Source organism: Branchiostoma lanceolatum, chromosome 13, assembly GCF_035083965.1.
Source record: "Branchiostoma lanceolatum isolate klBraLanc5 chromosome 13, klBraLanc5.hap2, whole genome shotgun sequence".
Lineage (NCBI taxonomy): Eukaryota > Metazoa > Chordata > Leptocardii > Amphioxiformes > Branchiostomatidae > Branchiostoma > Branchiostoma lanceolatum.
The window spans coordinates 12,490,057-12,512,728 of record NC_089734.1 but is presented as its reverse complement, the minus strand read 5'-3'; the positions used below and the strand labels follow the sequence as shown (position 1 = coordinate 12,512,728).

The window sequence follows — 22,672 nt, the reverse complement described above, 5'->3', positions numbered from 1 at the left end:
GGGTCCTTTTGTGGAAGTTAGTTAACGAAGGAAATCTATTTTGACTACAGTGAAGATTGGTAATTGTATTTGTATTTGTTAACTATTTGTTACGTTACCGTTTTGTAGTACGTTTGTAGAATACATTTCCACGTTGAGAAAAGAATTGTAAATGTCATTATGCTGATGATAAATCGTGATTGTTAAAGAACTGCCGTTAGCAATCAACGATACAGTTAGATTTTGGTCAACAACATTGTTCAAATATTTTCTTTTTGTGTGTATATGCAAGGTCTATATATACCATATCAATAATTTACACATAGGTTTACAACACAATTAGAAGCAGGTCATTTTGCTGCTTAGGGTGGGAATCGGTAGGGGGCGTTGTTCCTCACACCGTGCCTTCTCGCGACTCAATTCTTCCAGGGATCCGGTTGATTTATCCCCCAGTGATTCCAGACCGGAGGAATTAACGTTTGTTCAGCCGAAGTAAACGTTCCGTCAGCATTTAGGCTTTGTTATTTTTGGTTAGTTACACTTAAATCGATATTCAGCTTTAACCTAGTAATTTTAGTGCATTTGATGGTCAGTCGTTTTTCGCATTTCGGGTCAAGAGAAGCCTCATGATTTTCCATCGTTCGTGTAAACTACTTTTACAATCTCGTACATTTCAAGCGGGTTCGTTGCTCAAACTACGCATGCGCGAGGTCAAAGATACTGGTTAACAGTTATTCTCTAGAGCATTCTTCGTGCATGTCCAGTCGTGTTTTTCCTATCTTTCGATCAACTTTGACCTTTTGTCCACATCGCATCACACTGCGAACGCGCAGTGCGAACTGTGAACTCGCTTATACCAGGTACAGAACCTGTATCCTGCATTGGTCACTTGGTTAGAGCAATGATCTAGCATTCCAGAAAATGCAATTGCTGTCTTCTTTTAATTCATGAAAACATTACATACACAATCATTGATTCTTTAAATCTACTCCTTCTTTCGGAGACTTTAGGCTACATCACATATTCATGATTCAAAAAAGGGCAATGGTGAAAATGGTAATAATGTATGGGAAACTACCAGCCGCCATAGCTCAGTTGGTTAGAGCGCTGGTCTAGTAAACCAGAGGTCATGAGTTCAAATCTCATTGGTGGCTGACCTTTTTTCTTCTGATAATTTTATGGAATATGTGTTTTCTTTGATACAGGTTTATCTGGAGGAGGCGATGGACGTTGAGGTGACTTTTTTAGTATGTGATATCTAAGGGTATCTAATATTGTTTCCGTTCCATCCACTCAACTATCTATATCTTTTAATTTTTTTTATCTCTGTATGAATATTCAATTTAGCAGCAAATACCTACTTATTAATTACGTTTAGAATGTTAAACGTACCTGCGACTGCCTAGTTGTAAGTGCCGTACGACGATCATCGTTATAGACTAGAGCTGTTTGGGATGCCGCAAACGGGTAGTTTTGCCTGCAATCTGTTTGGGATATGCCATGTTGGTAAGTTTTTGTCCGCGGCCTTTTTGGGATATCGCAGATGGATAGTTTTGCTCGCGACCTGTTTGGTATATATCCCGGACAGATAGTTTTTCCTGCGACCTGTTTGGGATAACCCAAACGGGTACTTTTGCCCGCGACCTGTTTCGGATATCCCCGATGGGACTAGGAGCCTATCCGGCAAAACGACATGTCGAACAGGTCGTTGTCAAAAGCTACCTGTTTTGAAATATCCGGCCAAACAGGTCGCGGGCAAAATCACCTGTTCGGGACATCCCAAACATTAATATGTCTTCAGCAGGACCCATCCGGGATAAGCAACGTCGTTTATCCCATCTTGTACTTGAGGTGTAGCCTGAGTACCAGCCTTTTTAGCTTCCGTACGCTACCCAAGCTCCGCTACCGGCAGCGGAGCTTGGGTTGCGTACTTGAGGTGAGGACCTTCGTGTTTTGTGATATTTCATACACTTGTTTTTTAAGCCAATTTTTATCTCATAAATTTCTCCAGGCTTAGCTTTATCATAAGAAAATAGCCACCAAAGAGATTTGAACTCATGACCAGCTAGACCAGTTGGTTAGACCAGAGCTCTAACCAACTGAGCTATGGCGGCTGTTAGGAAACCCGTATGATACGCTGTTGTCTCGATTGCGAGATTTCTATTAGCTTGGGACTTTTTAAAATGTGTCAACATTTCAATGAAATAACTACTAGTAATCGACAAGTTGTTTTGAATTTAGAGATTACATTCAAGATTTTTCACTGCAGTGACGTTTTTGGTTTACTCAAGCTTCTTTTTCTTGATATGTGAAACTTTAGACAAAGAAGACGCCACCAAAAGAAACTTTGGAAAGATTAACTTTAAAACCAAAAAGTAGCCACCAATGAGATTTGAACTCATGACCTCTGGTTTACTAGACCAGCGCTCTAACCAACTGAGCTATGGCGGCTGTTGGATACAGAATTGCAGTTGTCTGTGTAGTTAAATTGTCAATATTGATTATTGTCGGTGGAAACGTTAACTTTCTGAAGGCTTTTGCTACTAACAAAATCAATATCTGCATTTTTAAATATACGTCCGAATAAAGTATGTATATTTTGATCAAGTCGTTATCATTAGTGCTCTTTCGATTTAATGGGTAACATTTTATCCTGCAAAATTATAAATGACGAAACTCCTCTCTTCTATCAAGGACGTCCTTGCTTCTATAGATCTACGAAATGTTTTAGGTAATTTTTAGCAAAGTTTTAGGTGAAAATGGAGGATCCAACTGCCCCAGAATCTGCATATAGCACGACTACTTCGTCGACGTAGCGACTACAGCATAAAAAGACGAGGGCCTGTCCGGGATTCGAACCCGGGACCTCTCGCACCCAAAGCGAGAATCATACCCCTAGACCAACAGGCCGGCTGTCACCCGTAGCTCTAGTCTATAACGATGATCGTATATAATAACTCAAAACAATGTGTCCTCTGTAAGCCTTTTTTCAGTAATATTTTCTGACTTTGGCTTTTCCCAGATATGCAAAAACCTGGAAGCTTACACAAATAACAGTTTTATCCATTATTTTTGTATCAACTGCGTTGTTCTTTAGCAACTCCATATGTACTTGTTTGTCTTTCTTTTGTTTATGTTCGTTTACACCTGTCAGATGGCCGCCTCATCTTTTTGTCTTGTTGTCTCGTATTTTTAAGAAAGGCACTTTCAAGTAACGGATCGACCCAATTGTTTTGCCAATGTATTTAGAGAACAAACATTTCAACAATTTGTGTGTTTACGATTATGTTAATTATTGATGGACCACCATTCACTTTTTTACCCAGACAAACGAATTTTCTCTTTAACAAATTCAGATTTTAGTTTTCGTTGTGCTTGTAAGGATAGGATTGTGTCGCACTGTTGACTTGGCGGGCTGATATCGATTACGTCACCACTTCGCCTCCAGGCGAGTTACGCGAACTTTGATCCACTGTCACAAAGTAAACAGCTGGCACCCGGATACACCGGCTGACATCCCAGTCGTGTTGGCAGTAAAACTGTTCAGAGTTCACGATATTCCTAACAGCCGCCATAGCTCAGTTGGTTAGAGCGCTGGTCTAGTAAACCAGAGGTCATGAGTTCAACTCTCATTGGTGGCTTCTTTTTAATTTTTTTATTTCATTTCATTTTTTCAAAATTAATTTTTGTAACACGTCTTCTTTTCCTAAATGTTCAGATATCAAGTAAAAGCTATCCGGTTAGCTGAAAAGGCTTATCCAACTACAATGTGAAACAAATCAATTATGTAGACAATTAAGTTCATTGATTTTTTCTTTACAAATTAGGAAAAAAGATATTGCCAGGACGCTAAAAAAATCAAAGATACATACACCTGCATGCATATACCGGCCGCCATAGCTCAGTTGGTTAGAGCGCTGGTCTAGTAAACCAGAGGTCATGAGTTCAAATCTCATTGGTGGCTACTCTTTTATTTCTGCTCATTTGTAGGCCAGCTCATTTTTCTGGGACATTCTTTAAATTTCACATATTCAGTTTAAGAAAGACTAAACACACAAAGTTAGCTAGAGTACAAATTTAAAGCTCTTAGTATCCCTCTGCGTAACTTAGCCTAAACAGATCATTAAATGTAAAGCAGACATAAATATTGAATTTTGTTCCCGAGTTTATTTATTGTATTTTGTGAAAGTTTAGAAGTTAGCAACGGCCTAACTAAGAGGGTATAATTCCCAGCCGCCATAGCTCAGTTGGTTAGAGCGCTGGTCTAGTAAACCAGAGGTCATGAGTTCAAATCTCATTGATGCCTACTTTTTTATTAATAGTATTTCCAATGTACTAATGCCATTTTTCTGCTAATTTTCCTGGTAACTTCTTTTCTGAAAGTGCTACATGCGGAAAAGAGTAAGTCTGTATTCATATTTTTGTTGATTAATATTAAATCCTTCTTTCTTGCTTTGATTCATATACACCTTGAAATGTATGACTAAAAATGTTTGAATTCTTAGAGCAAGCCATAAATTTTTGGAAAGTTTTAGAAGTCTTGTCAACCGCATAGAAGCATACATGTATCTTTATCGTATAAGACTAAATAATTAAAGGACCCGAAGCACCAGCCGCCATAGCTCAGTTGGTTAGAGCGCTGGTCTAGTAAACCAGAGGTCATGAGTTCAAATCTCATTGGTGGCTATTTTTGTTTTGTTTTATATAAAGTTGTGGGCATTTCGGACTTTGTTTGCATTAGCTTAACTCTTTCTTTTTTTTTCTTTTTCTCCGCTGTACTATGATGACAACTTTACATTTGGTCAAGACAACTTCATATGTATGTTGATGTATCTAAATTCTGTTGTTACCTCTTGACAGAACACTTTCTTTGTTCAAATTGATTTTTTTAGGTCTTTATGCTGTAGCAGCTGCTGAATGACCAATGTTGTATGCAAAGTGCTACATGTTGGTTTATATGTTATATTTTTCATGAGGTTGGTACATAAAAGGGCAATACAGTTCTTTGAACTTTTTGCAGACAGGAACTAAGAAAGGGTTACAACTGGGAAGAAAAACAGAGCCTTGCATCAGAACAAGCACATTAAATCGTAAGAACAAACCGAAAATATATTGTGTAGAATATGTATTATTCATAGTCTTCCGAGATTGACGAATGCCTACTACTTCTTCAATGTTGCACAAGGAAAACAATTTTTCTGCCAACGTTTAGGTTCTCCTTCTGCAAACTTTCTCAGTGCAATACTGACTGGTTCAACTTCAAACTGGTAGGTGGCGCTGCAGTGAGAAGAATGTGGCCTCAAACATTACTAATTCACTCCAGTCATGAACCTGTGATGAGGGGGATACAAACCTAGTCATGTTTGGGACTGCATTCTTCTCGCTGCAGTGCCACCTAGCAGAACCGGTCAGTATTACATTGAGAAAAGTAGCAGAAAGAACCTTTTTCATCTATATCCTTATCAATTTTGAATAAGTGTATGAATGATACTACATAGTTGGGGATTAGCCTTAACTGTCTCTTCTGATAAAAGTATTCAAATCAAAGACATTTACCCATACAAACACATCCCAAGTTATGAGTCTTGCTGGCTGAAACCAGAGTATGGCCTAAATGTACATAATCATGTATATATTCATTATACAATAAACTATAACCTAACAACAACAAGAACTGAAACAACTGAACTTCTTTCTTAAGATCAATGGAACAGTGTTTTCTTAAACTTTGTAGAAGGTACTTGGTCCTTAAGTCTGAGTCTTCTGACAGCTTCTCGGATATGTTTGGGTTGGAGCGGTCCTGTGTCACCAGACTTTTCCATCACATCCAGGGCTGTGGGGAACATTGAACAGTTTAAACTGATACATTCTGTACCCAGGGTACAACAATAATCATAAAACATTGTAAGTTACTGTGATGGTGCGAGTCAAGAGATGGATGTGAAATTTTTGAAATGCTCAACAATGTGTGAAAGACATAAGGGTTCAATAAGCCAGTCTGTTTAGTGCATATTACATGACCGGTAAACCACCTCATGGCGCAACACACCAGGTTTGTCTTCCAGACAGATATATTTGATCCACTCACACCGGGAAGGACCCCTACTCTTTTTGATAAGTGTGGTGGGATCTTTAAGATGATTGGAGTGTGTCTCTTCTCAAACACAGGACCTCCGTTTAACGTCCTATCTGAGGGACGTCCCTAGCTGTCCTTGGGTACAGTACATGTATCTATAATATTGTTATAGCTCGTTATGCTGTCCATTGTAATGTCTTGTCTTAGTCAGCAGGGCTAGCCCTTAGTAATAGCCACAGGCTAATTGGGCAGCCCTGGCTATGTGTCCTGAACAGCCAAACCAATAGATAAAAATAAATAGGTACACATTTACACCTAAGTCAATCCTTCCTTGTTACTGTTAGTGTATATCTTCTCTAGCTGAAATTCTAAATTCTATAAGGTTATCGGATATGATGTATTAACGTACCTTCTTCTACTACCTCCCCTACAAACACCTTGGAGATACCCGCCATGGCGATGACCACGTTCTGGGAAACACTGGTACCTGTCATCTGCTGCATGATCTGTATGTGGAGAGAACAGCAACATCTTTCAAAAGCTAATTTACAGATGACAAAGAAGTGGACATACCAACTACTAAGTATGATATACATGTAATACTGTAAATGCATTTAAGTTTGCGTGGTTTTTGTTTTGCGCTAAGACAAAAATGGAGTGTTCACGGTGGTTTTCAGTTCGCGGCAGCGCTATATTCACATAGTCCCACTGTGTTGGACAAAAATGTTCGCGGTGGTTTTAAGTTTGCGGTGGAACGGAGGCCGCAAAAAACGTGAACAAAAAAACACCGCAAAAATTTCTGCATTTACAGTATATCAGCTTAGAAAAGAACAAGCAGGCATGACTAAGCGTTAGTTTTCAACCGAGGATTGAGGTTTTCAAAAAGTTTCTTTTGCCAGGAACAATTGTAGAATGGAACTCATTGTCATCAGGTATGCTTGGGGCATTCTAAAAAGAGAGCTTTGAACAATGCTTGCCATCGGATGTGCCAAGGATATTGGTAATTTAATGTGATATAACCAACTGCTGCTGCTACATTTCTGTGATGTGAAGCTGGTACATATATGAGTGAGAGCTCAAGGTACTTGGCAGTGGAGTGCTTTTAGGTTCCGATAAGGAAAAAAAACAGCATTGTACCCTCTTGATAGACGCCTTGGGAAAAGCTGATCTTCTGAACATCTCATAGCGATTCAGCTGCTCTTCTGAGAAGGATGCAACCAGGACTCTGAAACACAAGTTGTAATAAATCATATTGGCATAACACCACATTTTAATATTTTAATATACCTAAGAGTAGGTAAGACTTACTTAGAGTTCTAATTTGCTCTGGGTCACACAAACCTTGTAATGGCATGATGCCGGCCGCGGGGTTCTTTCTTTCTTATTACGTGCTTATAACCTCATTAAGTTGAGGACTCCAAGCAGGCAAGCACGGTATGTAAGACGTACACAAGACTGTAAGGTTTTGGACCATTGCACACCGGGGCATGCCCCTACTCTTTTTCGAAAGGTGTGCTGGGTTCTTTAACGTGCGTGGGGTGTGGCTAAAGTCCTATCCTAGGGACGTCCCTAACCGAGGCTAGGTGCTCATTTACACCTGAGTAAATTTGTGTTAAGTGCCTTTCTCAAGGGCACAACGTCGGGCGCATATCCAGACATGTCTGGGGGCAACCCAGGATCGATCCCGGGTCCCCTTGTTTGACAGCTGAATGTTCTAAGTCTAACCATTACGCCACACGACAGCAATAAAAACAGACATTCAAAGGTTTGATCTCATTACAGTGCACTACACTAGTACTACTGCTGAAGTATATTATATTCCTGAAGTACATTGTGTAATACAGGACCCAAGCACCAAACATTTCAAATTCAATAGCGATGGGGGAAGACAGTTTTACAGAGCTATAACTAAGAGAAGAGGTGTACCTGGCTACGTAGAATTATGTAAGGACTAACATCAGAACAATTTCTTCAATGATTAAGTTTAAGTTAACAGTATGCTTTTTGCTTGTACATGTATTTTTGTTGCTGTGTGGGGGCTCCTTTCCCATAGCACCATATGTACAAGCTGATTATAAATAAAAAAACTCCAACATCGCCCCCCTCCCCAACTTACTGCATTTTCTGTCTCTCCTCTTCCAGTTGTTCCATCTTTGTCTTCCTCGTCTCGCCCTCCTCGACACTTCCCACCCGTTCTAGCACCAGTTTCTTAGCCGAGGGCTCTCCTTCCGTGTTCTTCTCGGAGGAACTTGTCGTCGCGCCGGCAGTTTCTTCAGAAGAAGACGGTCGTTTCTGAGATGTCGTCGGGACTTCGTCTTTGCTTTGCCCACCTTCAAAAATTCTCTCCGAGTCTTCCTGGGCTGTTTTGTGACCCGAGGGTCCAGCAAACACTTCCGCCATGTCTTTAAGGTTCGCCACGTCAAGTTTAGGGAACTATCTGACGCCTAAGATGCTAGAAACGGCTAGAAATCCGGTACCAAGAATCAAGAAAATCCTAACAGATCTGGGCATCGTTTTGCGGGGTACAGCAGGTCAGAGGTGAATGGAATAGTCTACTTACTTTTGGGGTCCCTGAGGGACATTGTATTAATTTAGGTTACAGTGATATGCTAATCTTTTGAAGTACATGTATCAATAGCAGTGCAAAATTCGATTCTGTCCACTGTATCATATTTTTACATTCAATATTCTTTTCAACTCGCTCCCAGGCATGTTAAAGGCATAATCCTTCTAGCTCCGCGAGTTTCTTACCTGGTATAAAGTCGATGAAGGTTTGACATTCAGTTAAACGATTTAGTGACAAATGACTACGTTACCAGGACGATTCTGGAACTTTCTGTTATTTCAGAGACCCAGGGCATGTCGCGAGGTGGCCACACATGTTGTGATATTAAAGCTGAAGGTTCAAAAAGATGCTTTGGTACCTCCTTGGCTCTATGTCAGTGTAGTTCCATACAATGCCAATGCCCAAGTGTATTGATGTTCCTGCTATGCGATATGGTTATGTCATTGAAATTGAAAGAAAATTTGAACCGAATTCTAAATCTGAGAAGTAAGGTGTATTACAACTTTTTAAACGATCCGACTCAAGAATCCTTGCTTGGCCATCTACTAGTAAGTTGGAGAAGACGTCAACGATTGAATGTTTGCTGAGTGTTGCCGGTGTGCTAAACTTTTCTTCGTTTGAATCGCGTATCGGTATGATGATATGCCTAGTACACGCATGTGTAGATACTGAAATATAATTTTCCAAGAAACAAATCCAAATTTCAGCATTTGAGTATCTTGTTCAAGAAGTTGTGAATTATTTCTTTATTACGAAGAATACAGTGTACAACAGCCTTTTTTATCATTCAACAATAAAGAAACAAAATATGACTTCCTTAGGTTAGTATGTTTGCTTTGTAATGCTAAGATAATTTGATTCTGCGTATGCTATACATCTACCATGTAGATTGAAGACACTAGTGTAAAATGCACAAAATTTCATCCACTGTTTCCTGTATAATGTATTGAATCATATCAACACTAATGAATATTTTCAAATAGAAAAATGAAATGTTTGAAAAAAATGGCATGTAAATCTACACAGAAATATGGAAACTACAAAAAATGATACCATCAAAGCGAACTATTCATGAAGTACATCTATAGAAGAAAGAAATTGAATATAAAGGCTCATTTGTCACATTTTGTCACATTTTGTAGTGTATTCGCTACTTTGCCTCTACAAACTCAGACGGTAAAAAATGGAGATGACTGCGCTGATTAAATCACTCAGTAACAGCCAGTTCTTGCTTTCTGTTTGGATCTGTTAAATGATATAGTCTCATCGTCGTTCCCAAAATCTTCATAAATTAAACCCCATCTTTCACAAAACCCCGTCGTATCGGCCTGCGATCCGCCCTTCACTAATAATAATTGGTCGGCCAATCAGATACTCCGTTGGAAGGAAAGTTACCAGTCAATCATGTGCCTCTTGACAGTCTGAGGCGGCGTCGTGATTGGCTGGTAACAGCTATAGCTAGCCAGCGCCAACGCAGCAAGAAGGACTGATCGAAGGCAGGTACACCAGGGTCGTTGCTTGATAAATAAAAGCGACGGACCTAGCTTGAGAGGATGACAAAATCGTCTCTCTTTACCATACACATATGTACTACTCCTACCACTACTTCTTCCTTCCTTTTATGGCCAGAATATAACTATTGGAAGCGAAGATCTGATTTAAATCAAATGGGGTCTGCTTCGCTAAGAGAGACCCAAACGGGTTGACTCCGCTCTGTACGTAATTTGGTCGAAATGGGATCAGAATTTCCAACGAGTCGTCATACTCTGCGACGTTATACATGGTGAAAACCGTCGAAAGCTCCCTGTCTAGTAAAAGGTTTATGGTTGGAGTCCATGGCTCGATGAGAACTTCGGTGTGAAGCCCTGGATGTAGCGCTACGACTAGATCAGCTTTCGGACACCTGTTGTGATCAACGTATCTATGTACGAAATCGTGATACAACTCATTAGAATACACATACTCTATCTTCCCTTTGCTGACAGCCTTGTTGCTAGGAGGGTTGCCGAGGGCAAGTTTGTGAGGAACCTCGGGCCCGACCAGAAGAATCCGCATGCCCTTGTGATTGGGAAACATAGCGGAAAGTTCTTTGGTGGTGTCGATCTCTGACATTAGCAGTTCTGGCTTGGCGGCGCCTACCATGTGTATGTGGACGGGTTTTGTACGGGGGTCCACGTTAAAAGTCACTAGTCCCTTGCCGATGACTATAGGGTGCGTTAACATCTCTGTACAGCAGCGTTGAAGCGCTTCCGTCACGGCGGTCTCGGTTGCCGGTCGCCCGATGAACTTGTACCACTCCGCCATGGACGGGACGTTCCGCTTGATTTCGGCCACCACCGAGGGGTTGATGTCCAGCCAGTCGACCCAGGTCTCGACTTCATCCGCCGGCTTTCTCCAAGTGCGCCCCGGCTTCAGGACATGGCAAGCATTCTGGCACGGGAGCGTCTCCGCAACCTGTATTCAATGATAAAAATAAACCAATACAAAATTGCACGATGGGAATTTCTACCTTCAGAGAATCTAGTGTTTCAAGGCATGATTACTTCTCAAATATAAAAATTCGAACAAATGGTTTTGAATGTATCATTACAACAAGAGGATAGCTACGGTACCGCAACATAATAATTGATTGGAAAACAATGCAACAAAATGAGGGCCTGTCCGGGATTTGAACCCGGGACCTCTCGCACCCAAAGCGAGAATCATACCCCTAGACCAACAGGCCGCCGCGTTCACATACTTTGAATGTGGGTATATATCTGAGCACATTTATGTAGATAACGCACATTCAGTGACATGGCTAGATAAATAGATATACAAATGAATAGATGGGTTGATGGATGGATGGATGGATGGATGGATGGATGGATGGATGGATGGATGGATGGATGGATGGATGGATGGATGGATGGATGGATGGATGGATGGATGGATGGATGGATGGATGGATGTGGATGGATTAGATAGTAACATTAGACATTACATTAGGTAATTTACTACAATTTATTTCCTTTGAAACAATAACTATATACAAACTCTTGAAGCAATTACATTTACTGCTACCCTACCTGATCTATTCTTTCCCCACCCAGGAACTTGCAGACTTTCTTGTGTCTCCGCCAGTCCTTCTTCTGACACTTCTGTCCGCAGTAGTACACCATCTGACACCTGGCGCAACGGTTCACTTTATCCGACCGTTCGCACACGAAACAATACCTCCGAAGCTCATCCAGTTTCTCAAAAGTCTGTTCGAGAGCTCTCGCGACGGCGTCGTGAGCCTTCTTGTTCCTTTTCTTGAGTTGATCGGGGGTGAGGAGGCTTCCGCCTTGGTTCATGACGTGACCGAACGTTTGCCGGAAGTGACGTTGTGGGTAGTGTTCGTCCCGGAAGTGACGATCCTCGTCAGGAGGCGGCTCCATGGTGAGATGTTGTTCTGACTGGAATGTCACTTCAGGGTTACCGTACTTCTGTGGTGTCTTGTCCTTGCGTCTTTGATCCTTAATTTTCTCTCGATTCTGGGGACTTGAGATCTGAAAAAGAAAAAGAAAGGATACATTCTTAGAGTTTACCGTATTTCTTACGTCTTCACATTCGTTTGATGACTTAGAAATGCAGAGACAACACTGCAACATATGCATCCGGATATTACGTCCAATACGTTAATTTGTCACTGAAATATACTTCGAAACCAAGCAATAAAGTACTATGCAGCCAAAACAAAGTACAATATAACCAGAAATACATGTAACGATGTGGTTGCGTGCCTGGCACTGAAAATCTACTGAATCTCAGGGGCGCTCTGTATTCTCTGTAAGAAATGCAAGCCATTTTATAACAAAACCCTACACTCAAAAGGAACTTGTCTAGACCCAGAGCAACAAACGTGGAACTTGTACATTCTCAGACCGCCCTTTTGCTTTGTACTGTTTCCTTTACTAGTATAGATTTCTGTTTAAGTTCTAACATTGGCACAACGAACAGACAACGTATTCCAGCTGTTGTGAACATCTGTTCGATTGAAATATACAAGGCAAGTTGTCATAATTTTTGGGGTTACGAGGCTGTTTTCGCTTAGCCTTAAAACGAAAACAGTGTCTAAAGTTTTTTACAAATAAGATCTGGACTTGGCAGTGTGGATGAACTTGGCACGAAAAAGGGCTCGCAGCTGGCGTTACAGACGTCTATGTGGACGCGAGATTATGGCAATTATTTCCAGTCTGGCGCGGATACAAGAAAAACTGTATGCGAAAAGTAGCCACCAATGAGATTTGAACTCATGACCTCTGGTTTACTAGACCAGCGCTCTAACCAACTGAGCTATGGCGGCTGGTAGTTTCTTAACTTATACAAATGTATGTTTGTCATGTACCGCGTTGTGTTTTTATTATAATGAATATTTGATATAGAGTATAGATATCGCTTGACGCCTATGAATTCTGCTTTTCTAATATATCGGCCCACTGATATCGGCCTGTTGGTCTAGAGGTATGATACTCGCTTCGGGTGCGAGTGGTCCCGGGTTCGACTCCCGGACAGGCCCTTTCTTTTTCTCTCTCCTTTTTATTTCAGTAAAATGCATGAACAGTGACTTCATAGTTACTATTACATGTGCTTTTCGCAAAACAAGGCCCTGTCCGGGATTTGAACCCGGGACCTCTCGCACCCAAAGCGAGAATCATATCCCTAGACCAACAGGCCGCGTTGATGTCAGGGCGCGAATTAAAATATATATCTAGGTTACCCACATGTAACGTTATAGACACATGGGTGTTTACATACTTGAATAAAGGAATATATAAACAATCTAAAAAAATGAATAGATAAATGTACAAATAGAAAGTCGACCGGTGGTTAAATGGATCGGTAAAATGGTAGATAACGCTTAGATATAATAATTATATAACTTTTAGGTATGTCCCGCCACTTACTAAAACTGTACAAACTACAGTATCATTTAACAAAACAGCCACCAATGAGATTTGAACTCATGACCTCTGGTTTACTAGACCAGCGCTCTAACCAACTGAGCTATGGCGGCTGATTCTTTTCACTGTACTCGTATACTAGTACGTCCCATATTACAAATTCATAACATAACTTTATTGCACAACAATTGTACAAGGTACAAATTATGGCATTCACTGGTATATAGATCACATTCTATTAGGCTAATCAGTTTATCTTATACAATATGGTGTAGTAGTATGGGATGAATATGGGATTTTACAATCATTGGAGGAGTTTCTAACGTCTAGACATTCTGTGATATACTTCCCAATGTATACCATGCATGGGTTGTCACATGTTCATATACATGATCATGACTATGACGTATGAAACGGTTTGTATTACTAGTATTATATTTCATACATACAAAATACACTCCGTCTATATAGACTTTCTGATCAAAGTATGATGACTTATTGATTGTTTTTTAATATTAGAAAAATGAAGAGGAGTTGACTATGTATGCTTTCGCTTAGTCTACTTTTCTTACTTTTTCCTAGTTATGTTGGCCTGTTGGTCTAGAGGTATGATACTCGCTTCGGGTGCGAGTGGTCCCGGGTTCGACTCCCGGACAGGCCCTTTATTGTTCACTTTTATATCCTCTTTTACCCTCTTTCAAATTCTTACAGCTGCTATAAAAAGAGCTTTATAAATTATATTGTCTTATTATTTATTGTGAAATATATATTCTTACCATTGTAGGAAGATGTGTATATGATCATCTTGAATGTTCAAATACATTTTTACTTTAGAAAACAACAAATCAAAATGTAGGGCCTGTCCGGGATTTGAACCCGGGACCTCTCGCACCCAAAGCGAGAATCATACCCCTAGACCAACAGGCCGCGATGCATTTTATGGAAAGAATCGACAGATATATAAGCCATCTTAGATAAATTAAACACATTCGTTGATTTGTACGTGTATGATAGACAGAATAATAAATTGGTGGATGGAGAGATGCATCGGTAAAGAGAAGCTATAGACAATTTAGGTAGTTTGATATATCAGACAATATTCCTCAATGCGTTTTCCTCTGAAACACTAACTTTATACAAACTATCTATAAACAGCCTTTGACAACGATACAATTACGTTTACATCATCGAGTAGCTACCAGAGAAATTATATAGTAACTGGTAAAGACTACCGACTCCCCAACATACCCCCAACCCCACTCCGGTTTACCTTGGCGTATGTATACCATACCCTGTGGTGTTTGTTCAGTTGAGGGATTGTTATCGTTTCGCTAAACCTACAAATTACGGTCTCAGAGACCGATAGATCGTCTTTTTAAGCATTCCATGTGCATCTTCAAAACGTTTACGCTTGATACCTCTTCTGACAACATTAAGTACATGAGGTTGATATTTTAATTATAACCAAATGACCCGAAGATATGGAGCTAGTATGGAATATATGAATAACTGTCTTATCAAGTTTACTAGCTCAGTTAGAGTGTACGTATCCGGTCTCATAATATAATTCCATTTTATGGTAACTATTTGTCTATATTGAAAGCCCGTAAAAGCCATCCTCGTCCACCAGGACCTTTCCGCTCTACGTTACATCGCTCGCGGAAAAGGCCCTGGTAACACGGGGTGGAATCCATGGTTATTGCAGGTCGAGCCTCCAAAACAGCTTCAGCCAATCAGAGGGGTTAAAACCCATTTGCTTCCACTCATCGGAAGCAAACGCGCAAAGAACGCTGGGAAGCTATCAACCAATCAGGTTACGTGTTACGGCTAGCTCATTAATTATTCATGAGCTACAACTGCCGTTTGTGCCAAATAAGGGCTAGCTCATTAACTATTCATGAGGTACAACTGCCGTTTGTGCCAAATAAGGGTTAGCTCATTAATTATTCATGAGCAAGCCTCGTCGACCTGCAATAACCATGGATGCCACCCCGTGTTACCAGGGCCTTTTCCGCGAGCGATGTAACGTAGAGCGGAAAGGTCCTGGTGGACGAGGATGGTAAAAGCTTAAGCTTATACTAAATGAAACCAGTGAATTCTTTTTATAAAATTGGCTCGATATACAGATATATTTCAAGGCACAGTGCCACACATGTGTATTATCAATCACTCACGTATAGTTATAACGTACAAAGCCGTAGAAAGTATAGCTACACGTATCATAGGGGCTATAGAAATCTGGTTTTGAAAATAGTGCATTGTACTTACCGAGTGGGTGTTGAGCCTCCCTGATAAGCAAGTGATCTGTGCCAGTGGCTATTTTTGGCAAGAACGGATCGTGACCCCGCGCACGCTGTTTCCTTATTTGGAAGCAATCTTGTATCCGACACTTTGAAGCTGTCTTTCCAAAGTACCATCGCGGAAGTTACTTCATTCTAGATTTCTGTGTCAAGTCATGACGTAACATACATTTCAACGCCATACATATGATTGAAAATGTGTCAATGGGTCTGGCAGTGAGGTAGCACAGTTGGGTGTTACACATAATAAAGTCGCTAAGTGGCGCTTCAGCACTGCAACCAACTAAAGCAGATTTTACGACATACGGTACCGATTTGCGGCACCATAATATACGGGCGCCATTTTGTGAACAAGGAAAGTTGCAAATCATCGAACGAAGGGGATACCTTTCCCATCCAAAGCATCAGGAAAAATTGTGGCTATCTCGGTAGCCAGAATTTATTCCATCAAAATCTACAATTTCTGTAGCTGGGGGTGACTTGATTCGTTTTCTCCAAAATGGTAAGTTTATTATTGAAAATCTCAATGTTTGTAGTCGAAACCCAGGTGTCATTCTGGATATAGATAGTTATAACAATAACTTGAAAATGTTACTACTAAGCTGTCTTTTTACAGCTTACAGTTAAGCTATTGTCATAGATATATTCTTTGTTATGTTTTTTTTTCTGTTACAGAACTTTATTAGATCAGATGTAGTTGACAGGATAAGGAGTCTATGAAGTGGAAAAAATGGGGGAGGGGGGCAGCCATCAAAATTGAGTGTTTCTGTTAGTTTGTTGCAGTTTTTATCGTTATCAGTTCATGTTCGATACTGTTCTTGGTTGCTGTTGTTCTTGATCATCTATGAAGTTTTGTGTTTTTGTCTATGGACCATCGGATCTTGTTTAAAAAACTGTTTAGAGGTCTCAGTCTCATAGAAAGATGGCTGCAGCTACTGAGCTAGTGACTTGCAAGTTTTATTATTTCTTGATGTCTGGTTTGTTGTAGTTAATATAATACTCATAAACATGTAACTAAACATGCATCTGATCAATTGATAAGGAGAAGACTATTTAAGTGTGCAGTCAGAGTCTGAATATGGATAAATCTTCATCCACTACTGGACGACTAACATAATTTCGCCACCCTGAAAAGATACGTCCAAACAGATCTCCAACTCAACGTCCCCCAGTATAATGTACTCCTGTATATCTAAACTACACATGAATATACCTGGGGGTGCTGCACAAGAGATCTCTCAGTCTCAAACACACTGTTTTTCGAAGTGGCGGATTTATGTAACCTGGCGGATTAATGTTAATTAATAGAACCTTACTGGTTTGAGCCCTCAAAATATACTTGGCACACAACATGCTCAAGGATTGACGAAGAATAGGACTGTCTGCATATGTCTAACTTTGATTCTTTGTCTCAATTCCAGTCTATTATGTCCTACAACGGAGCCGCCATCATTGCGATGGTTGGCAAGGACTGCGTTGCCATCGCGGCGGACCGTAGATTCGGCGTCCAGGCCCAGACTGTGTCCATGGACTTCCAGAAAGTTTTCCAGATGGGAGACCGCCTGTTCCTGGGTCTACCTGGACTGGCCACAGATGTGCAGACTGTGTAGGTCAACTTTTTTTTGGCAACACCTCAGGGGCGGAGCCTTTTTTGTAGTACTGGATTTGGTGGGAAAATACACATTCTTGGGAATCTCATATTTTGTTGTGCAGACTGTATAGCAGTATAGGTCAACTTTTTTTTTACTGACACATCAATAGCGGAGCCTTTTTTCGTAGTACTGGACATGCATGGAAAATGCACATTCCTCGGGAGTCTCATCTTTTGTTTTATGTATGATTTCACACCAAAGATATGATTTTTTTTTAATACCTAAAGGCATGCGTGGATTCTTAATGGTTTAAAGTAGATTTCATTTTTGGAATAAAGTTTGTTTGTGTGTCCAACCATAGTACATGTTCACTAACATGTTAACACACTGACTTGTTTTTTTATTGGCTGGTTTGTTGCGCTAAGAAGTAAGTTTTCTTTCAACTATCAAGCAATGACAACAGATAACAAAAAGTTATATCATAATTTATGATATAACTTTTTGTTATGACATATTCCCCATAGAAAAATGACTGTTTTCATTGTGTATCGATTTCAAGGGTCAATTGTGTACCGTATGACAGATTGAAGATTTTTGTTGTTTGTTTCCCCCAGTTCCAACCGTATGAAGTTCCGCCTGAACCTGTACGAGTTACGTGAGACGCGTCAGGTCAAACCCAAGACCTTCCTGTCCATGGTGTCCAACCTGCTGTATGAGAGAAGGTCTGATCATCGCATACTACTTCTGTATATTATATATAAGTATCCATCCAGTATTTTCCTTCTTAATCCGATCATATATTTACCACTATGTACAGAGGTTTTGTTTTAAACGTGTCCGTCTGTTAGTTTGCTTGGATGTCCATAGTTATTTTGTCGCGATAGAGTGACTAGTGCAAGCATGCAAGGCACACTGACAGGAAGTTAGGTCAAAAGTCCCTTGATAAGGTTATCTCATTTCCTGTCTTCATTCTCTTACTACATGCATGTCTTTTGCCTTATGATAACTATTAGGAACAATGCTTTAAACAGAATCAGAAAGAAGTTCACAATAAGGAATAAACCAAGAAAGGCACAAAAACTAGAAGTATTATAGGTATGGGGTCATCAATATCTTCTTTCTTTTTCCAGGTTTGGACCATACTTTGTAGAACCAGTCATAGCCGGTCTGGACCCCAAGACCTTTGAACCCTTCATTGCGTCCTGCGACCTGATTGGCTGTCCCATGGTCACGGAGGATTTTGTCGTGAGTGGGACGTGCTCGGAACAGATGTACGGAATGTGCGAATCACTCTGGTCGCCAAACCTGGTAAGATGCTGATGATACAACAATGTATTTCTACCACTACCAATTAACTAACCAACCCCCTGCTGCAGTTTGTAGCTGTGTGGCCCAATGGCTATAGAAACAGATAGGTACCACCCCATACACTATATTATGTACATACATACATGTCAAGGGTCTGGAAAGTACTTAAACTAGCATTGGTTAGTAGGTATTTGAACTCAACAACTTCAGTTATAAACAGATTTGTATGAATTTTTGTTTCTTTTTGAGTAGGCTTTGACCATGGTTTAAAGAAAAAAATGTTTAGTTTTAGTTATAATGTAAAAAATATGGGTGTGGAAACACACACATAGGTCTTATCTCCGAGTTCTCTCCCAGTTGTCTAATCCATGGTGTATTGTCTTTACCTTGTTGTAGGAACCGGACGACTTGTTTGAGACGATCTCTCAGGCCCTCCTGAATGCTGTGGACAGAGATGCTGTTTCAGGATGGGGGGCAGTTGTACACGTCATGTAAGTACAACTGAAAATCTTCAAATATTTGCAGCGGTTTTATTCTCACGGTTTTTGCAGTGTCACTGTGAATTCATGACACCGTAAATATGCGTCTCCAACTTAGTCCAAGGTTTTTACTACATACTGTGTACTACAGAATTGTTTCAACTGCAAACTTAAAACCTCAATTCTCTTCAACAGCAAAATTAAGTCCCTCCAAAAAATAAAGGAATTTACAGTACACAAACTGAGACATTGTATGCGTCATGTTTAACCTTTAGCACACTGAAGTAGCCGTTTGGCACCCATTTATCTATTGGTTACAGAGTTAATTAAAGTCGGGTTGAGAAAGAATAACCAGTATTGTGTATTTCGTTCACATGGTGTGACCAATTTTTCTGACAAATATTCACCAGTTTATGTTGTTGACAGAGAAACGTGTTTACTTTCAAATCATGGATTAACAGCATTGCAAGCCTTTTCAAAGTTTAAGTATTATATTGTCAATGATGCATACTATGTTGACTATATATCATTAAGGTACAGGACAATAAAAGAATATATTTTCTTAAAATATTTTAGTGCCATTATGGTTTCTAAATAAGTTGCTATGCAATACCATTTCTTATTGGAATAGAACTTAGTTGCCAAGATTTGTCAAAGTAGAATCTTTGTATGGTTCAATTTCATATGTACACTTACACTTTATCTTAACTCTTCCAGAGAAAAAGACAAGGTGACTACGAGAACACTGAAAGGAAGGATGGATTAGACGATTAACGCACTTTTCTTATGTTAACTGTTCAATAACTTAGTGGCACTGTAGAACAAAAACTTGCAAAAATTTATGAAACTGTTAACAACTTCATTGACATTTGATGTCAGTTCACTGTGTGGATATGTACTGATGTAATGGAATAAATGGGAGACATGGGTACTCAGTGATTTCTCATTTTCTGTGCTTTTTTTTCTGATTTGCTTAGCTTAGTAAACCATGTAACACACAAGTAAGAAGTACAAACTGCATAAAACCAGTCTGATAGGATTGATGCACTCACACTGGGATGGACTCCTATTTTCAAGTGTGATGGGTTCTTTAGTGCACTAGAGGTGTGGCCCACACCTCTACCTACCTAGTACACTTAAGAACCCACCACACTTACCATGTGGCTCTTCTCAAGGACAGGACCTCTGACTTTACATCCCATACAAGAGGATGGCCCTAACTGAAGCTAGGTACTCATTTTCACCTGGGTCGAGTGAGGAAGTTGGTGATAAGTGCACAATATTGGGATCTTGAAAGTTAACTTTGTATTCTGTAGTTCGATGTTGGGAGTGCTGATTTAAATTATAGATGGGGCCAAAAGTTTTTTGATGTACCGTATTAGAATTACGGCTGTGACAATAGCCTGCATTTTTTCATAATCCTGCAAGGTGGCAGTCTTAAGCCTTGCACACTACAACCAATTTAAACCATTTAAACTTTTAAAACACAAAATGGAGTTATAAATGCTACAAAATCAGATCGTGACAGACACTAGATGGGTTAGTGTTAAGTTCGAATTCAGTTGTACAAAAATTGATTTCACCATCGTTCTTTTATAAAGGGATGTACAAACAAAACAGCTAACATAATCTTTCTCTGCAGAAATAACTCACCCTCCCACTGTACCGCCCCATTACTTCAATACTGGGCTGGTTTAGAAGATAATCTGTATCTTAGCAAGCACAGCTCAAACTTTGGAGAAAGTGGGCTTAATTTTTCCACACCTTGAAAGCGTATATTCCAAATAAAATTTCTTATTTATCTTTAATGCAAATTTCGGATTTTTATTTCATTGTTTTTAATATAATTATTACATGTATCAGCATGAATATTTGAGAAGGAGATTTACGAAAAGAAGTTACTGTTTTATGGTTATTGTGCCCAGGGTACAGAATGATTCAGTTAAACTGGCACATTCTGTACCCTGGGCACAATAACCATCCAAGACATGACCATAACCATATTGGTGTGACAATGACAGTCCGTTTAGTAACGAATCAAAGGTCACTTCTTGTGTTGACCTCTGCCGGGCACGTTGCCGTCCTTTTGGGTGTGGTCCCGATGGACTGAGTAAGCTCGCAGCAGACTTCTTGGGCTGATGAAAAATATTAAAAATCGCCCACATTAGGTATGACAATGACAGTCCGTTTAGTAACGAACCAAAGGTCACTTGTGTTGTCCGCTGTTGCCCTTCTTTTGGGTGTGGTTTCCATGGTCGGGACGGACTGAGTAAGCTGGTCTCGAACCAGACTTCTTGGGCTGATGAAAAATGACAAAAAATCGGCCACATTAATTGGCTGAATGATTTGGTAGGAGAATTTGCCGGCCATTGAGTTACATGCTGGCACTCACGTGCACGTGCACCTATGGCTGTCTGGTTTCTGATATTCAGTCTCTCTGGCCAATTTTGCTAGTTTTACACCAGCCCAAGGCGTCCGTTAGAGACTATAAGTGGCCCACATATGCGGCATTGCGGACATGGCGGGACCAAATCGCCTCCCGATGCCATGATACCGTGGGAATGTAAACACGCTGGGACTGTGATCGGGACTTTTACGTCAACATGTTCTCGAGATATGTAACAACGTTCTCGGTCTTTTCTCCTTCATATTTCCTTCATCTGAAGTACAGCCAGTAGGTACCCATCTTAGTAATGAGACTATTGTAGTGCCCATCCTTGGCTACAGGACCCCCATTGTATACGAAAGACGTTTAAAATGCAAGATTCTTCATCCCTCATATCATATCTCCCTATTAAAAGTATTATGGATGTGTAGATAGTTCACTCCTTTGTAAACAACATTGTTTTGATTATTCGTCACTATCTATTCTAGTTGGGTATCATGGGTGCTTAAGTATTCAGACGAATTCTCACGGAATTCATACGAGTTTTACGGAATGTATACGATCCTTACTAATGGTAAAACCGGTATGAATTCGGTAAAATTTGTATGTTTCTTAGTCGTGAATCTTTATCATTCGTAAAACTCGTATGCATACCGTAAAACTGGTATAAATTCCGTAAAATTCGTACGAATACTTAGGCACCCATGGGTATAATAGAACGAGGGCATGTTTATCAAGTTATTTCTTTGGCCCAGTGTAGTCACACAGATATGGAACAGGAGTAGGCGCATCCAACAAAATCTCGTATACTAAATCTACAATGAATCTGCAAATCTGTTTTTGTGGCTCTGTACAATCAAAGGGTTGCTACAGAATTGGTATAAGAGTTATATTTGATAGATCTAGAAAACGCTCTTGAGTCCTGGTAAACTTAATTAATGTAGTTTGGAATTAGATTTTGGTACATGTATTTGCTACAGTATATCACAATGCAAATGTGGTAATACAGCGGCCGGAAAATTGAATTTTATACAATCGAAACAAAGATTTTCAAAAAAACA

At 40.0% G+C, this 22,672-nt stretch overlaps 3 protein-coding genes and 14 non-coding genes across 17 annotated transcripts; 8 read left to right on the top strand and 9 right to left on the bottom strand.

The window, feature by feature from the left end:
• The first annotated feature begins 1,059 nt into the window (after positions 1 to 1,059).
• Trnat-agu (transfer RNA threonine (anticodon AGU)) lies at positions 1,060 to 1,133 on the top strand. Its single transcript has one exon. It is a non-coding gene; the product is annotated as a tRNA-Thr (tRNA).
• A 1,223-nt stretch (positions 1,134 to 2,356) lies between these two features.
• Positions 2,357 to 2,430, bottom strand: Trnat-agu (transfer RNA threonine (anticodon AGU)). Its single transcript has one exon. It is a non-coding gene; the product is annotated as a tRNA-Thr (tRNA).
• A 387-nt stretch (positions 2,431 to 2,817) lies between these two features.
• Positions 2,818 to 2,889, bottom strand: Trnap-ugg (transfer RNA proline (anticodon UGG)). Its single transcript has one exon. It is a non-coding gene; the product is annotated as a tRNA-Pro (tRNA).
• A 657-nt stretch (positions 2,890 to 3,546) lies between these two features.
• Positions 3,547 to 3,620, top strand: Trnat-agu (transfer RNA threonine (anticodon AGU)). Its single transcript has one exon. It is a non-coding gene; the product is annotated as a tRNA-Thr (tRNA).
• Positions 3,621 to 3,869: 249 nt separating this feature from the next.
• Trnat-agu (transfer RNA threonine (anticodon AGU)) lies at positions 3,870 to 3,943 on the top strand. Its single transcript has one exon. It is a non-coding gene; the product is annotated as a tRNA-Thr (tRNA).
• A 268-nt stretch (positions 3,944 to 4,211) lies between these two features.
• Trnat-agu (transfer RNA threonine (anticodon AGU)) lies at positions 4,212 to 4,285 on the top strand. The gene has a single exon. It is a non-coding gene; the product is annotated as a tRNA-Thr (tRNA).
• Positions 4,286 to 4,591: 306 nt separating this feature from the next.
• Positions 4,592 to 4,665, top strand: Trnat-agu (transfer RNA threonine (anticodon AGU)). The gene has a single exon. It is a non-coding gene; the product is annotated as a tRNA-Thr (tRNA).
• Positions 4,666 to 5,067: 402 nt separating this feature from the next.
• On the bottom strand, positions 5,068 to 8,587 carry LOC136447489 (transcription initiation factor TFIID subunit 11-like). Its single transcript, XM_066446473.1, has 4 exons — positions 8,172 to 8,587; positions 7,193 to 7,280; positions 6,465 to 6,561; positions 5,068 to 5,812 (listed from the first exon to the last, which is right to left on the bottom strand). Exons 1-4 carry the CDS (start codon positions 8,453 to 8,455, stop codon positions 5,682 to 5,684), a joined length of 600 nt encoding a protein of 199 aa, XP_066302570.1. The 5' UTR covers positions 8,456 to 8,587; the 3' UTR covers positions 5,068 to 5,681.
• A 620-nt stretch (positions 8,588 to 9,207) lies between these two features.
• LOC136447954 (putative protein MSS51 homolog, mitochondrial) lies at positions 9,208 to 12,174 on the bottom strand. Its single transcript, XM_066447100.1, has 2 exons — positions 11,690 to 12,174; positions 9,208 to 11,075 (listed from the first exon to the last, which is right to left on the bottom strand). The coding sequence occupies exons 1-2, from the start codon at positions 12,038 to 12,040 to the stop codon at positions 10,224 to 10,226; spliced, it is 1,203 nt and encodes a 400-aa protein (XP_066303197.1). The 5' UTR covers positions 12,041 to 12,174; the 3' UTR covers positions 9,208 to 10,223.
• Trnap-ugg (transfer RNA proline (anticodon UGG)) lies at positions 11,275 to 11,346 on the bottom strand. The gene has a single exon. It is a non-coding gene; the product is annotated as a tRNA-Pro (tRNA).
• Positions 12,175 to 12,874: 700 nt separating the features above from the next.
• Trnat-agu (transfer RNA threonine (anticodon AGU)) lies at positions 12,875 to 12,948 on the bottom strand. Its single transcript has one exon. It is a non-coding gene; the product is annotated as a tRNA-Thr (tRNA).
• Positions 12,949 to 13,089: 141 nt separating this feature from the next.
• Positions 13,090 to 13,161, top strand: Trnap-cgg (transfer RNA proline (anticodon CGG)). Its single transcript has one exon. It is a non-coding gene; the product is annotated as a tRNA-Pro (tRNA).
• An 85-nt stretch (positions 13,162 to 13,246) lies between these two features.
• On the bottom strand, positions 13,247 to 13,319 carry Trnap-ugg (transfer RNA proline (anticodon UGG)). Its single transcript has one exon. It is a non-coding gene; the product is annotated as a tRNA-Pro (tRNA).
• Positions 13,320 to 13,585: 266 nt separating this feature from the next.
• Trnat-agu (transfer RNA threonine (anticodon AGU)) lies at positions 13,586 to 13,659 on the bottom strand. Its single transcript has one exon. It is a non-coding gene; the product is annotated as a tRNA-Thr (tRNA).
• A 476-nt stretch (positions 13,660 to 14,135) lies between these two features.
• Trnap-cgg (transfer RNA proline (anticodon CGG)) lies at positions 14,136 to 14,207 on the top strand. Its single transcript has one exon. It is a non-coding gene; the product is annotated as a tRNA-Pro (tRNA).
• Positions 14,208 to 14,401: 194 nt separating this feature from the next.
• On the bottom strand, positions 14,402 to 14,473 carry Trnap-ugg (transfer RNA proline (anticodon UGG)). Its single transcript has one exon. It is a non-coding gene; the product is annotated as a tRNA-Pro (tRNA).
• Positions 14,474 to 16,160: 1,687 nt separating this feature from the next.
• On the top strand, positions 16,161 to 20,160 carry LOC136447422 (proteasome subunit beta type-3). Its single transcript, XM_066446336.1, has 6 exons — positions 16,161 to 16,348; positions 17,268 to 17,452; positions 18,053 to 18,160; positions 18,569 to 18,746; positions 19,143 to 19,237; positions 19,943 to 20,160. Exons 1-6 carry the CDS (start codon positions 16,346 to 16,348, stop codon positions 19,989 to 19,991), a joined length of 618 nt encoding a protein of 205 aa, XP_066302433.1. The 5' UTR covers positions 16,161 to 16,345; the 3' UTR covers positions 19,992 to 20,160.
• Positions 20,161 to 22,672: the final 2,512 nt, after the last annotated feature.

Excerpts from the sequence above, each read along its gene's own strand:
- LOC136447489 (XM_066446473.1), bottom strand. The coding sequence starts at position 8,455 with ATGGCGGAAGTGTTTGCTGGACCCTCGGGTCACAAAACAGCCCAGGAA. Across the intron at positions 7,281-8,171 it reads GAGGAGAGACAGAAAATGCA|AGTCCTGGTTGCATCCTTCT; the intron begins GTAAGTTGGGGA and ends CTTGTGTTTCAG. Across the intron at positions 6,562-7,192 it reads CCAAGGCGTCTATCAAGAGG|ATCATGCAGCAGATGACAGG; the intron begins GTACAATGCTGT and ends CTCCACATACAG.
- LOC136447954 (XM_066447100.1), bottom strand. The coding sequence starts at position 12,040 with ATGGAGCCGCCTCCTGACGAGGATCGTCACTTCCGGGACGAACACTAC. Across the intron at positions 11,076-11,689 it reads GTGGGGAAAGAATAGATCAG|GTTGCGGAGACGCTCCCGTG; the intron begins GTAGGGTAGCAG and ends CATTGAATACAG.
- LOC136447422 (XM_066446336.1), top strand. Across the intron at positions 17,453-18,052 it reads GCCACAGATGTGCAGACTGT|TTCCAACCGTATGAAGTTCC; the intron begins GTAGGTCAACTT and ends TGTTTCCCCCAG. Across the intron at positions 18,161-18,568 it reads AACCTGCTGTATGAGAGAAG|GTTTGGACCATACTTTGTAG; the intron begins GTCTGATCATCG and ends TTCTTTTTCCAG.